This window comes from Prunus avium, chromosome 8 (assembly GCF_965620075.1).
Source record: "Prunus avium chromosome 8, drPruAviu1.hap1.1, whole genome shotgun sequence".
In the NCBI taxonomy this organism is placed as follows: domain Eukaryota; kingdom Viridiplantae; phylum Streptophyta; class Magnoliopsida; order Rosales; family Rosaceae; genus Prunus; species Prunus avium.
In genome coordinates, this window is record NC_142291.1 from 29,520,904 (window position 1) to 29,535,723 (window position 14,820).

General features: G+C 38.6%; 4 protein-coding genes and 1 pseudogene across 7 annotated transcripts; 4 read left to right on the forward strand and 1 right to left on the reverse strand.

Annotated features, from left to right (window-relative positions):
* The first annotated feature begins 750 nt into the window (after positions 1–750).
* Positions 751–2,470, forward strand: LOC110765965 (protein LATERAL BRANCHING OXIDOREDUCTASE 1). Its single transcript, XM_021969215.2, has 3 exons — positions 751–1,343; positions 1,563–1,890; positions 2,033–2,470. Exons 1-3 carry the CDS (start codon positions 871–873, stop codon positions 2,291–2,293), a joined length of 1,062 nt encoding a protein of 353 aa, XP_021824907.2. The 5' UTR covers positions 751–870; the 3' UTR covers positions 2,294–2,470.
* A 209-nt stretch (positions 2,471–2,679) lies between these two features.
* Positions 2,680–6,352, forward strand: LOC110765964 (protein LATERAL BRANCHING OXIDOREDUCTASE 1-like). Of its 2 annotated transcripts, XM_021969214.2 has the most exons (4): positions 2,680–3,655; positions 3,892–4,219; positions 4,378–4,642; positions 5,896–6,352. In XM_021969214.2, the coding sequence occupies exons 1-3, from the start codon at positions 3,183–3,185 to the stop codon at positions 4,636–4,638; spliced, it is 1,062 nt and encodes a 353-aa protein (XP_021824906.2). In that variant the 5' UTR covers positions 2,680–3,182; the 3' UTR covers positions 4,639–4,642; positions 5,896–6,352. The 2 variants fall into 2 exon arrangements, with proteins under 2 accessions (XP_021824906.2, XP_021824905.2); XM_021969213.2 differs by lacking the exon at positions 5,896–6,352 and having other exon boundaries at positions 4,378–4,740.
* A 1,889-nt stretch (positions 6,353–8,241) lies between these two features.
* Positions 8,242–10,218, forward strand: LOC110762934 (protein LATERAL BRANCHING OXIDOREDUCTASE 1-like). Its single transcript, XM_021965657.2, has 3 exons — positions 8,242–8,913; positions 9,160–9,487; positions 9,723–10,218. The coding sequence occupies exons 1-3, from the start codon at positions 8,432–8,434 to the stop codon at positions 9,981–9,983; spliced, it is 1,071 nt and encodes a 356-aa protein (XP_021821349.2). The 5' UTR covers positions 8,242–8,431; the 3' UTR covers positions 9,984–10,218.
* Positions 10,219–10,462: 244 nt separating this feature from the next.
* LOC110762935 (protein LATERAL BRANCHING OXIDOREDUCTASE 1-like) lies at positions 10,463–12,207 on the forward strand (annotated as a pseudogene). Its single transcript, XR_015826037.1, has 3 exons — positions 10,463–11,076; positions 11,315–11,642; positions 11,818–12,207. The product of XR_015826037.1 is annotated as a protein LATERAL BRANCHING OXIDOREDUCTASE 1-like (transcript).
* Positions 12,208–12,967: 760 nt separating this feature from the next.
* Positions 12,968–14,705, reverse strand: LOC110762937 (mediator of RNA polymerase II transcription subunit 11). Of its 2 annotated transcripts, XM_021965658.2 has the most exons (4): positions 14,506–14,705; positions 14,285–14,355; positions 14,086–14,202; positions 12,968–13,504 (listed from the first exon to the last, which is right to left on the reverse strand). In XM_021965658.2, the coding sequence occupies exons 2-4, from the start codon at positions 14,345–14,347 to the stop codon at positions 13,328–13,330; spliced, it is 357 nt and encodes a 118-aa protein (XP_021821350.1). In that variant the 5' UTR covers positions 14,348–14,355; positions 14,506–14,705; the 3' UTR covers positions 12,968–13,327. The 2 variants fall into 2 exon arrangements, with proteins under 2 accessions (XP_021821350.1, XP_088101242.1); XM_088245116.1 differs by having other exon boundaries at positions 14,285–14,705.
* Positions 14,706–14,820: the final 115 nt, after the last annotated feature.

Here is a 14,820-nt window from a genome sequence, read left to right on the forward strand (position 1 = left end):
ATTAAGAGTTGTATGCTTATGTTAAAAGTGGAAACCCAATGCCTTAGTGTTTTAATCAATTAAATTTTCTCCAAATCAAATCTTGCATAATTCTACCTCTCAATCACACTTGTTCTTTTTCATCTCTGTTATTTTCTTTACACTGCTCTCTGTGGATACGACACTCGGACTTCCGAGCTACACTACTATACGATACTATCTCCTTTGATTTTTGTAAAAGTGGTACGAACAAACTACAAACTTGAACTGCAAAAATAGCGTCTGAAAAAATTCTGCCTTTTTGATATTTTCCCTTCTTAAAAGTTTCATAAGTTTGGACATGATTGGATTAAAGAAAACTTGTTTGAAGTTCAAGTTTGATGGCCAAAACGGTTCAGGGCAATCGGGTTTGAATCCCCTCAGAAACTAATACTGGTTCTGCATAAGTTATCACTTGAAATATAGGACCCTGCATTCAGTTAGGCCTAACATTCTTCCTGCTGAAATTGAACCTGAACTTTTCTAGCATCCCCCACCCATCAATGATTAATTTGAAAAAGGAAAAAAAACAGAAAAAAGAAATTTGGATGAGGAGGTATCAATTTGATTGTGATGTGACATTGTCTGCTCTGGCTTTTCCTTCTTTTTCTTTATTTTGTAGTGTCAAGTCAGACTTTGGTTCCACATATGTGGCTCTACGTCTGCAATGGCATCAAATAAAATCAAAAGATGACTAAGCAAGCACAAACATCACAGCCTTCCAAACCTGTCCACGCATCCAAGATAAAAGTTGAACCGCTCACATTATAAAACCTAACAATCAATAGCCTTGTTGCTTCAAAGTGGCTTTTCTAGCAAAACAAATCATTTGTTAAACCAAGATCACCAGCCATGGGAGAGGTTGATCCAGCTTTCATCCAAGACCCTGATCACAGGCCTAAACTCTTCATCATCGAAGGCGAAGGCATACCCTTGATTGACCTGTCTCCAATAATCTCCCCAGACTCCATTACTGATCCCAAAGCCATTGAAGGTGTTGTTAGAGAAATAGGCAGTGCATGCAGGGACTGGGGGTTCTTCCAAGTGATCAATCATGGGGTTCAATTAGATAAGCTCCGAAATATTGAGACTGCTGCTAGGAAGTTCTTTGCTCTGCCCTTGGAGGAGAAGAGGAAGATTAGAAGGGATGAAAAAAGCGTGTTGGGTTACTTTGACTGTGAGCGTACCAAGAATGTCAGAGACTGGAAGGAGGTGTTTGATTTCACAGTGGAGGAGCCTACTCTAGTCCCGGCTTCGCCTGACCCTGAGGACAAGGAAGAGACAGAGTGGTATAACCAATGGCCTGAGCACCCTCCGGAACTAAGGTAACTAAATGATCACCAAAGGTAGTATAAGTATATATGTTTTAGCTAATTGTAATAGGAAAGGGAAATCTTGATCACCTATGATCATACCTTGTGAATTATAATGTGTATCAAACAAAAAACACTAGCTCTCATCACTTAGTAACTTATTCGGTTGTGCCGTAAGGACCCCATGCTTTTGAGCTTCCTTTATATGATATAATACACTGCCTTGACCAGGGAGGTCTGTGAAGAATATGCTCGAGAAGTCGAAAAGCTAGCTCTGAAGTTGATGGGACTTATTGCCTTAAGCCTAGGCTTGCCAGAAAACAGGTTCAGCAGCTACTTCAAAGACCAAACAACTTCTGTCAGACTCAATCACTATCCAGTTTGTCCTTCCCCTCAGCTAGCTCTTGGTGTTGGTCGTCACAAGGATGGTGGTGCTTTAACCGTGCTAGCTCAAGATGACATTGGAGGATTGGAAGTGAGGAGAAAAACAGATGGAGCGTGGATTCGGGTTAAGCCCACCCCAAATGCCTATATCATCAATGTTGGTGACTGTATCCAGGTTCATCACTTCAAACTTTATATTAACTCCTTGTGCTCAAAACACTTTGAAGTTTGTCGCTTTTGAAGATATGCTAATTAGTCTATTCCGGCGTTTATTGTTTTTTGCCAGTTTCTCATAACAAATGAACATGTTTATGCAGGTTTGGACCAATGAAAAATATCAGAGTGTGGAACATAGGGTGATGGTGAACTCAGAGAAGGAAAGGTTTTCTATCCCTTACCGCCTCAACCCATCCCACTACACCATAATCAAGCCTTTGGAGGAGCTAATAAATGAACAAAACCTTGCCAAGTATAGGCCCTACAGCTGGGGCAAGTTTATGACTAACAGAAAGCTCAGTAATTTCAAGAAACTCAATGTTGAAAACATCCAAATTCGTCATTTCAAGGTATCGGAATAAATGGATTAGAAGGACTGTTTCTGTATGACCAATCGATAGTAATGTTATTTCTGCTTCCTGTGCTATCAACTCAGAAAATAATGCCATGCTGTATAGAGAAGGAAGTAACTTGTTAGGAACTTCTGAAACATGGCGTGGTTAATGTGGCAATAAGATCTGTAATATAATTATCTACAAGCACATGTTCTGCTTCAAAAACTAAGAACGTCTCCTTATAAAGAAAGATTTGCATAAAGTTGGCCAATTTTTGGTTGCTATAGTTGAACTACAAACTTGAACTGCAAAAGTAGCGTCTGCAAAAATTCTGCTGTTTTGATCTTTTCCCTTCTTAAAATTTTCATAAGTTTGGACATGATTGGATTAAAGAAAACTTGTTTGAAGTTCAAGTTTGATGGCCAAAATGGTTCAGGGCAATCGGGTTTGAATCCCCTCAGAAACTAGTACTGGTTCTGCATAAGTTCTTACTTGAAATATAGGACCCTGAATTCAGTTAGGCCTAACATTCTTCCTGCTGAAATTGAACCTGAACTTTTCTAGCATCCCCCCACCCATCAATGATTAATTTGAAAAAGGAAAAAAAAAAGAAATTTGGATGAGAAGGTATCAATTTGATTGTGATGTGACATTGTCTGCTCTGGCTTTTCCTTCTTTTTCTTTATTTTGTAGTGTCAAGTCAGACTTTGGTTCCACAAATGTGGCTCTACGTCTGCAATGGCATCAAATAAAATCAATAGATGACCAAGCAAGCACAAACATCACAGCCTTCCAAACCTGTCCACACGTCCAAGATAAAAGTTGAACCGCTCACATTATAAAACCTAACAATCAATAGCCTTGTTGCTTTAACTGCCTCTTCTTGCAAAGAAAATCATTTAACCAGAGTCCAGACATGGGAGAAGTTGATCCAGCTTTCATACAAGACCCTGATCACAGGCCTAAACTCTTCATCATCGAAGGCGGAGGCATACCCTTGATTGACCTGTCTCCAATAATCTCCCCAGACTCCATTACTGATCCGAAAGCCATTGAAGGTGTTGTTAGAGAAATAGGCAGTGCATGCAAGGGCTGGGGGTTCTTCCAAGTGATCAATCATGGGGTTCAATTAGATAAGCTCCGAAATATTGAGACTGCTGCTAGGAAGTTCTTTGCTCTGCCCTTGGAGGAGAAGAGGAAGATTAGAAGGGATGAAAAAAGCGTGCTGGGTTACTATGACTGTGAGCGTACCAAGAATGTCAGAGACTGGAAGGAGGTGTTTGATTTAACAGTGGAGGAGCCTACGTTAGTCCCGGCTTCGCCTGACCCCGAAGACAAGGAAGAGACAGAGTGGCATAACCGGTGGCCAGAGTATCCTCCAGAATACAGGTAACTGAATGATCACTAATATGTAAAAGAAATATAGATCACTTCACCTGTGATCAAAGGGTCAGTTAAACTTTACATCCTGTGAGTTATAACTTATAATGTGAATCAATCAAAAAACACTAGCTCTCACTTGGTAACTTAAATGATTGTGCTGCTACTGTAAGGACCTCATGCACGATGAGCTGAACTTGTATTTGGAACTTGATTTATATGATATAATAGACTGCCTTGACCAGGGAGGCCTGTGAAGAATATGCGCAAGAAATCTTAAAGCTAGCTATGAGGTTGATGGGACTTATTGCCTTGAGCCTTGGCTTGCCAGAAAACAGGTTCAGCAGATACTTCAAAGACCAAACAACTTCTATGACACTCAATTACTATCCACCTTGTCCTTCCCCTCAGTTAGCTCTTGGTGTTGGTCCCCACAAGGATGGCGGTGCGTTAACCGTGCTAGCTCAAGATGAAGTTGGAGGATTGGAAGTGAAGAGAAAAACAGATGGAGAGTGGATCCGTGTTAAACCCACCCCAAATGCCTATGTCATCAATGTTGGTGACAGTCTTCAGGTTCTCCACTCTTCAGATTTCATATTAACTTCTTGTGCTCAAAACACTTTGAAATTTGTTATCAGCACAATGACTTGTCTAATTAGAGTACTACTCATTGCTACAGCTAAATATATTGTTTTTGGCCACTTTCATATAACAAATAGATGTCTATACAGGTTTGGAGCAATGATATATATCATAGTGTAGAGCACAGAGCAATGGTGAACTCAGAGAAGGAAAGGTTTTCTATTGCTTACTCTCTCAAACCATCACACTACACCCTAATCAAGCCCTTGGAGGAGCTAATAAGTGAAGAAAACCCTGCCAAGTATAGGCCATACAACTGGGGAAAGTTTTTGACTCACAGAAAACTCACCAATTTCAAGAAACTCAATGTGGAGAACATCCAAATTCATCATTTCAGGTTATCAGAATAAGTGGGTAAGGAGGAGTTTTCTTAAATGTTATTTCAGCTTCCTGATCCTGTGCATACCATGTTGTATATCAATTCAGAAAATAATGGCATGCTGTGTATAGAAGTGACTTGTAAGGAACTTTTTTGAAACAAGGCCTGGTTAATTTGTCAACAAGATCAGTAATATAATTATCTACAAACACATTCTGCTTCGAAAACTAAGAACATATTCCGGAGAATCATTTTACCACTTTCACTACAACAATTAGTCATTATTGTTTTACCAAAAACTTAAAAATTGAAGTAGTTTAGAATATCGCCTTGTAAATAAAAATTATTTAGTCTGTATTTTCATGACCTGAATTAGCCAAGTCCAAGCGTGAAATTTTAGAACTCATGACCAAAAATTAAGTTACACTCTAAAAGATCAGTGGCACCTAAGGGAAAAAAGAAACAAAGGCCTTAGAGTAAAACAATCATGTAAGCAAAAACCAAAATGTAAGGCACCCAAATCAATCATTAAATGTTGCAGCAGAAGAATCAAATTACACACAAATATAGACAAACAGTGCAAAACAGCCCAAGACTTCTTGGTTAAGTGCTAAATTCTGCAGTATTGTTATTCTTGAAAAAAAAACAAAAAAAACCATAGAGTGGCTTAGCTAGTTAGCTTCCAAATCAAAACTGAGCTTCTTGAAATTATGTGTTTCAAGAAGCTCAGTAATTTCAAGAAAACTCAAATCTGAATAAGTGGTTAATGGTGATTGTGTCAGGTGAGAAATATAATGATATAAAAACACATTTTTTGCTTCAAAAACTGAGAGCATATTCTTTTAGTAGTATCCTACACAATAATTAGTCATTATACATAAAACTAAAAGTGTTCCTACTGGTTAATTTTTATAACAAACAATTTTTGCATTTTGAAGTATACCCTCATCTGAAGAACAGAGTGTTCAATGAATGTCCTGATGGAACTCAACAACAATAAAAATATTCGTACTAATTACTAATCACATCTCTCGCAAGGATAAGACGTACGTGTGATCCATATACGTAAGAATAGCATGTGATGAACAATATATTAGTCAATTGGATACAAATAGCATTACTCATGTAACAAAAGACATTGGTTAGTCCTAATTCGAAATGGTCAAATGATTACATTACAGAATTGAAGAAAAATTTGAGTGATGCTACATGTACCACATTTTTTGACTGTATTGTAGCGCTAATAAAGATAGATCCAATTCTCACCTCTATTGGACAAATTTTGCAGGTGATTTGTTATTCCTGTTGAAAAAAATGCACATTTGTACTAAAAAAAAATAAAGAAAATTCTAAAAAAGTCAAGAACCTACAAACTAGTTGAAGTCACAAGCTAGTGGCTGAAAAGAAATGATTATGGCGGCGGAGGAACTCTCTAGTGGCTGGAATAAAAGGCTAAGGGCGGTGGCACAAAGCCTGTGGGATAAGGCGGCAGAGAAAGTCCGCAACAATGCCTATAAGTAGGCATGCAATGCAATATAACAAGGTGGAGCTAACAAGAGTCTCCCAATCCAAACTAAGCTATGTTGTGGAGCCAATAAGCTCACCAAGCTAAGTAAAGGGACAAATAGCCTAGAGTCTAAATCGAGAAGATAGGTAGCCAGTAGCTACACCACTAGGAGACCAATTAGCCTACACAAAGCTATGTACTATTCTCCTCCAAATTAATAAAAAACACTTTGTTTCAACTATTGTTCTATATTTCCTAAACCCCTTCACCCTATAAACCAACAATGGTATCAGAGCACATCACAACTCTCAAAATTCCAACAATTGCCAATACCAAGGGCCAGTTCTACTCATCTCTACTCATCACCAAGGGCCGACTTGACTAACACTCAAAGCTTATCAAGTAACGGTTCACGCAAAAGGAAATAAATAGGACTCCTTTAATTGGCTTCAAAACTTTCCTTATTTCACAAGGTTTTGGGCCTCAAGGTGTAACCTAATTTAAACTCTTATCAAACTTTATATAACTTAGTATCTAGTGCACCAATCTAAATAGGAAATATATTGCTTCAAAGACTAAGAACAAATTCCCGAGAACCCTTTTAGCATTATTCATCACAAAACTAAGTTAAGATAAGTTAATGGACAATAGTAAGACTGTTGTTTTCGATATATATTTAAGACTTTTTATCACAAATGGTCCTTGAAGTTTGCAAAATTATCACATTTCGTCTCTAACAGTTTTTTGTAACACTAATGATCCTTAAGGTTACTCTCTACACATCAAAATGGTCCATGTTGTTAACTTCCGCAAAATTTTATGTTAAATTATTGAGGTGGCACGTGTGTGGAGCCCACACATCCAATGGTATAAAGCCACGTGACTTTAAATAAAATAAAATATATTTTAAATATTTTAAAACTTAAATCCATAAAAACAAAAATACCTGCACCCTCTGCATTCTCACTCTGCCAGCGCCCTTCCCCTCGGCGGACCCACCTTTTGCCTCTCTCTCCCTCCTCTTCCTCCCTTTTCTTTCTCTCTCTCCCTCTCCCTGTTTTTAATTCTACAAAGCCAAAGGCTTTGACTTTTGCTTTGGCTAAGGCTGCAATGCCAAAGACTATATGTGATCTTTGGCTGACCCTGTAGAAGGCCTCTACTCTTGGACCTCCACAATGATCACATTATGTTTCTTGCTTTTGATCTCTTTCCTCTGCATCTCCTACTCTGTAAAATCTGTTTTTCCCTCCAATCTTTAGGCAACATCAATCTTTTACTACCCATGTCCAATCACAAGCAGAACCAAAAGGAGGGGCAATGTTTGGTTGGATTAGACTGTAAAAATGAATGAAGATGAGGGAGAGAGAGTCAAACATTCATACTTTTGTTTGCGAGGGGCGGAGGCGCAGCGCTGGCAGAGGGAGGACGCATAGGGGATGGTCATGGTGCATGTTTTTTTTTTTTTTGGGTGGATTTAAAGTTTTAAAATATTTAAAGCCACGCGGTACGCGGCTTTATACCATTGGATGTGTGGGCTTCAAACATGTGTCACGTTAGCAATTTAATAGAAAATTTGATTGAAGCTAACCTTAACGGCCATTAGTGTTACAAAAAAAGTTAGGGACGAAAGGTGATAATTTTGCAAACCTCAGGGACCATTTGTGATACAAAGCCTATATTTAAATAAAGAAATAAAATTTATGTCCTTCCCTCTGCAAATGAAAAACAGAAGTATTTTTGTAACCAAAAAAATAAACAAAAGTATTTTGGATTCCAGCACCTGTGGAGGAACATCTAGACAACCAGTTTCAGCTCAGAGGAAAAAGAAAAGACAAATGCATTTTTCTTCTCAAATCAGTCATGATCTCTTGGTTAAGTTAAAAAATCTGCAATATATTTTCTCAGTACACTTCTGCAATACTGTTTGTTGAAAATTTTAAAGATAGTAACTTTGAGATAAAATAAATAAAAAGAGAGAGTGAATGGTTGGACTCTCTGGCATTGTCTGTTTTGGGTTCTCCAGGAAGAGAAATATATTAGTGTCAAAGTCACTATTTGTACCAATTATTTTGATCTACGTCTAAAATGGCATAATAGTACAGAAAAATACAGCCCATGAAAGCACAACAGCCACAATCTTCCAAAACAAACCGTGCTGCAGCACTTAGTAACTTACCAACTCCACCTAACAATTGACCCAAACCCGTCCAGGTTCAAGATAAGGCTTCCATTATAACTCTTCTATTAGCTCTTCTTGCAAAAAGTTAAAATTAAAACCACAGAGTGGCTTTACCTTCCAAATCAAAAATCACCAGCCATGGGAGAGGTTGATCCAGCTTTCATTCAAGACCCTGAGCACAGGCCAAAACTCTCCATCATTGAAGCTGAAGGCATACCATTGATTGATCTTTCTCCTATAAATAGTATCCCTACCCCAGATTCCATTTCTGAGCTTAAAGCCATTGAAGGGCTTGTTAGAGAAATAGGCAGTGCTTGCAAGGACTGGGGTTTCTTCCAAGTGATCAACCATGGAGTCGCGTTGGATAAGCGCGAAAAGATTGAGACAGCTGCTAGGAAGTTCTTTGCTCAGCCCTTGGAGGAGAAGAGGAAGATTAGGAGGGATGAAAAAATTGTGGTGGGCTACTATGACACTGAGCACACCAAGAATATTAGAGACTGGAAGGAGGTGTTTGATTTCGTAGTGGAGGAGCCTACATTAGTCCCAGCTTCCCCTGATCCTGAGGACAAAGAAGAGACAGAGTGGATAAACCAATGGCCTGAGAATCCTCCTGAACTAAGGTACCTCAATCTAAGAAATTGCTAAGCAACCAACCAAAGGGTCAATTACATTTTTTATGTTCCTTGTAATTCCAAAATCACCTTTGAACTATAATGTGTATCAAGTAAAGAACTGCTAGCTTTCTCACTTGGAAACTAAACTGTTTGTACTGTAAGAACCCTATGAATTGAAGTGTTAAACATAAACTTTGGAACCTGATTTATATATGAATATGATCTAATAGCTATACTGCATGCCTTGACCAGACCGGCGTGTGAAGAGTATGCTCGAGAAGTAGAAAAGCTAGCTCTGAAGTTGATGGGACTTATAGCCTTGAGTCTAGGCTTGCCAGAAGACAGGTTCAACAGCTACTTCAAACACCAAACAAGTTTTATCAGACTCAACCACTATCCACCTTGCCCTTCCCCTCAGTTAGCTCTCGGTGTTGGGCGCCACAAGGATGGCGGTGCATTAACCTTGCTAGCTCAAGATGATGTTGGAGGATTGGAAGTGAAGAGAAAAACAGACGGGGAGTGGATTCGGGTGAAACCTACCCCAAATGCCTATATCATCAATGTTGGTGATGTTATTCAGGTTCCACTCTTCATACTACGTACTTATGTTCAGATTACTTTTGAAAGCTGTTACTGGCCAAGCTTGCTTTCCACTTCTAACAGCATAAGAACCTAAAAGGACACACACACACACACACACCAATCTAGATCTAGAACAAAATCAGTTGTCCAATTAGAATTACTTTACAGGATATGTTAATTAGTCAATGCACGCTATATATTGTTGTGCACATAACAAAGAGATGTTTATACAGGTTTGGAGCAATGAGAGATATGAGAGTGTAGAACACAGGGTGATGGTGAACTCAGAGAAGGAAAGGTTTTCCATTCCCTTCTTCCTCAGCCCAGCACACTACACACAAGTCAAGTCCTTGGAGGAGATGACCGATGAACGAAACCCTGCCAAGTATAAGCCCTACAGCTGGGGCAAGTTTATCACACACAGAAAGCTCAGTAATTTCAAGAAACTCAGTACTGAAAACATCCAGATTTATCATTTCAGGGTATCGGAATAAGTTTGGAGTACAAGGAGTTTTGCTAAGTGCTACTATTGTTATTTTAGCTCCCTGTGCATACCGTGCTGTATATCGATTCAGAAAATAATGCATTGTTGTATAGAGAAGTGACCTGTGTGTAACTTCTGAAACATTGTGTGGTTAATGTGTCACTAAGATCAGTAATATAATTATCTACAAACATTTGTTTTGCTTCAACAATGAGAACGCTCTGGGTATTGATTAATTTGTGACATTGGCTGTTTTGGGTTCTTTAGGATGAATGAACTTACTAACCTGCTAAAATCTATCTCAATCCCATCCCACATTTAAAATTTTTTTGAATTGCAGTACAATTTAGAAAGAGCTACCACTTAATTAATCCATTTATGGACAGTTCCTTTTCTGACGTGGGACAATTGTATTTGATCCACCATTCCAAACATAAGCACACACTGTCACAACCTTCCAAATCAAAACCTTGCAGCACCTACTATTCTCAAACTACTAATTGACAAGAACCCATCCAGATAAAACTTCAACCACTCACATTAAAAAACCTACCATTCTTCTATTAGCTTTCTTGCAAAAACAAACAACAAAATACCATTGAGCTGGCTTCCAAATCAAATTCACCATCCATGGGAGAGGTTGATCCAATTTTCATCCAAGACCCTGAGCACAGGCCCAAACTCTCCGTCACCGAAGCTGAAGGCATACCATTGATTGACCTGTCTCCCCTAAACTCCTCAGACAAAATTTCTGACCCTAAAGCCATTGAAGGGGTTGTTAGAGAAATAGGCAATGCATGCAAAGAGTGGGGGTTCTTCCAAGTGATCAACCACGGGGTTCTCTTGGATAAGTGCAAAAAGATCAAGGCTGCTGCTAGGAAATTTTTTGCTCAGCCTTTGGAGGAGAAGAGGAAGATTACGAGGGATGAAAAAAGTTTGTTTGGTTACTATGACACTGAGCACACCAAGAATGTAAGAGACTGGAAGGAGGTGTTTGATTTCGCAGTGGAGGAGCCAATGTTAATGCCAGCTTCCCTTGATCCTGAGGACAAGGAAGAGACAAAGTGGACTAACCAGTGGCCTGAGTATCCTCCAGAACTAAGGTAACTCAATGATCACTAAGAAGAACATGCTTATTTTAGGTAATCATATGATTATACAAAGATGAAAACAAAAAACAGAGAAACAATAAAATGGTTAAAGAAATCTAGAACACCTGTGATTCATAATGAAAATGCTTAGGAGCCAATCAAAGAACACTAGCTCTTAAAGGGTTAAATACAAATTTGGAACGTGATCACTTATATGATCTAATAACTAGACACTGCATGCTTTGAGCAGGGTGGCATGTGAAGAGTATACTGAAGAAGTAGAAAAGCTAGCTCTAAAGTTTATGGGACTTATAGCCTTGAGCCTAGGCATGCCAGCAGACAGGTTCAACAACTACTTCAAAGATCAAACAAGTTTTATGAGACTCAACTACTATCCACCTTGCCCTTCCCCTCAGTTAGCTCTCAGTGTTGGGCGCCACAAGGATAGCGGTGCTTTAACCGTGCTTGCTCAGGATGAGGTCGGAGGATTGGAAGTGAAGAGGAAGAGAGATGGAGAGTGGATTCAGGTTAAACCTACCCCAAATGCCTATATCATCAATGTTGGTGACATTATTCAGGTTTCACTCTTCAAACTTCATACTAAGTACTTGTGTGCAGATTATTTTTCAAAAAACTTTTTTGAACCAAGGTACCAATTACTACTGTAGGGTAGCAATTTTAAAACTCGCATTTTGCACAATTGCGTTTAGCTCCTCTACTTATTTTTATACTTTCATTCTCCATTTTATGCAGGTTTGGAGCAATGACAGATATGAGAGTGTGGAACACAGGGTGTTGGTGAATTCAGAGAAGGGAAGGTTTTCCATTCCCCACTTTGTCAACCCAGCACACTATACCCTAGTCAAGCCCTTGGAGGAGCTGACCCATGAACAAGAAGACCCTGCAAAATATAAGCCTTACAGCTGGGGCAAGTTTTTGAGTCACAGAAAGCTCAGTAATTTCAAGAAACACAATGCTGAAATATCCAGCTTTATCATTTCAGGGTTTCGGAATAAGTTATGACCCTCCAAAAGAGAAAGACGTGTGCTATCCTTTACAATAATTAGTCTATGTACACAAAAATAATTGTGGGCTAACATGGATTTCTTACAAATTTTTACATAGTCGAAGGCAAATTTGAACGATGCTACATGTACCATATTTACTTACCGCATTGTATACCAGATTTATAATAAAGTGTGGATCCACTCACAAACTCTATTAAATATGTGGCTTACAAGTTACAACATAGTACTGGACAAACTTTGCAGGTGATATTGGTAACATCACAAAGATTCCAAATGTTGGGAAACATACAGAAGGCTTTGTACATATGGTCACACTGGTTGGCTAGTGATGACTCAGACCCAGCATTAGCAGTTATGTAGTGACCCTCCCACCAAGCCAAAAGCATCAACAAAAGCCAAAACCAAAAGGCTACTTTCTTGGCTTTGAGATTTTTTCTTTTACAGGACAAAAGGTGGAAGCTTTTACAAGTGCTCTCTACCTTGGCTTTTGAGATCCCCATATCTGAGAGTTTTTTTCACTTGGGGGGTGTTTACTCACCAATCTCAATTGAGTTCTGGTTTAGTTCTAAATAAGCTTATTTTCATCCAATCAAAGGATATCAAGTAAAACCATATTGCTGCTCTGGCAAACCTCAAGTTTGCAAACCATAAGAGGAAAAGAATAGGGTACAAAAACAAGCCAACTAGTGAGAAAATCTAACACTATATTGTTAGGAAACACAATATTTTATATGAAAAATGGTACAAAAATAAGTACACGAGTTACTTTGTTGCTCAATGTAATATAAATTGTGGTCATTCATAAACAGAGTCCCAAAGGCAAGTAATAGGACATATATCATCAATACTTGGTTTTCATTATAGAACTGGAAAGCTTCAGGTAACATTATCAAGAATGCTATTAATAATAACCGACACATATTGCCCAAGTTAAGTATATACAATCAAAAAAACGTTCTTAGAACATGTGCATCTACTGAGAATGAACCTTAAAAGCTAGATAATGGGAATCTAGAACAACATCTGCCCATTTTTGTTTCAAAATCCCAGTTTCTCTCTCTCTCCTTCCCACAATCTGGTAAAATGAACATAGGATCATATGACAGAAGCAGAGTGATAACTCATTTTCCAGATTCTAATAACTATATGCTTGCAAAAGCATTATATTCTAGGAAGCCTGATACAAAAAGGTGGAATGCTGATGAGAATGGACTTAACTTGTCTACCATGGATCTTCAAACTGCATTATGATATTCGTCCATTGTTTCTTTCATTGCATCCAACTGTGACATGACATATTCCAGTTTCTTGCAACAGATTTCATTAGCTACTCTTGAACTGTAATCACACTTCTCAAACGGACGGTAATCGCATGCACTTTTAATTTCATCCCGCAGTGCCACTTGAATATCCTGATTCACAAAAGAAACAAATATTCCAAAATAAGAACTTAGAGTAAGAATAATCTCATTACCAAAAAGAATAATCCATCCAATTAATCAACCTTCTCACTGAGACCAAAACATTTTGCACCAGAAAATATTTCCATACCAAAATAAAATTAGACCAAAAAAATTTATACTTAAATGAAATTTCCAAACATACTCTAGGTACTATGGTCCTTGGTTAAATTTACATTATTGATCCAAAATTCAATATAGCATCCAAACCACTGAATCAAATATACTCCTAATTCAATTCTAGACTATTAAAAGCACAACTTTCTTGAACCCCAAAACCCTCGTCCCAAAATTTTCCCCTGATAACATTACAAATGCCAAATCTGCAATCTACTTCCAGGCAGAGTTCAATTTTTGGGTCCCGTTAGCAAATCTCAAATTCAATGACAGCTGCACAATTACAGAATTTTTTTTTTTTCGGTTACAGATTACAGAAATTTTCAGCTATATAAAAACACATATATGTATGGATGCACAAACACATGATATACCTAGCTACGACCTTGATTAGCAGAATAAAACAAAAGACAGACCTTGATCAATTGCATGAACTCGCGGCAATGGTTGTTGATAAACTCCTTTCTGGGACCACTAGGGTTTGCAAGCTCATCCATGACACCTCCAGCTAGCTCCAAAACCTTAACGATTCTCTGCGCAATCAAGCAAAAAAATTCTTATTATAGATATAGTCGGTTCCTAAAGGCAATTACATTTCAGTATTTCATTGCTTACCTTCTCCACATTTTGAAGCCTCTGCAGCGAGGTGTTCTGGGTCTGCGAATCCATGGGGTTCATCTACGTTTCTGTTTAAGAGAAAGTTCATAAGTACCATAGTATTGCAGAACCAACACCATGTGCCATAAATTTGGGAAGGAGAGAACAAATTCCCAGGAGCTGGGATGCTTTTCTAACTCAAAGCATAGAACTAAAAATCAGTGTTTTTAAAGGCATGCCTTCGCGCTCGTCGGCGAGCGCGTCGGAGCGAGGCGGCAGGAAATCGCCCGAGGCGGTCAGCTGTTTCGCGAGTTGCACGTTTAGCGCGGGGAAGGCGTAAGGAGCGTTGCAAGGCGAGCCAGATCTGGACACTTCTGAACCGGAAGAAATTTTGCGAGTCTGCAAATTGGCTGCGACTCTGCGAGGAAGACGACTCACGCGTTTGTTTTTTAGGTTTAATGTTATGAAACGACGTCGTTTCGATTGCAGTGTTTTAACTTTAAATTTAAAAAAAAAATCCTAACTGAAACGACGTCGTTTCACTTGGAGTGTTT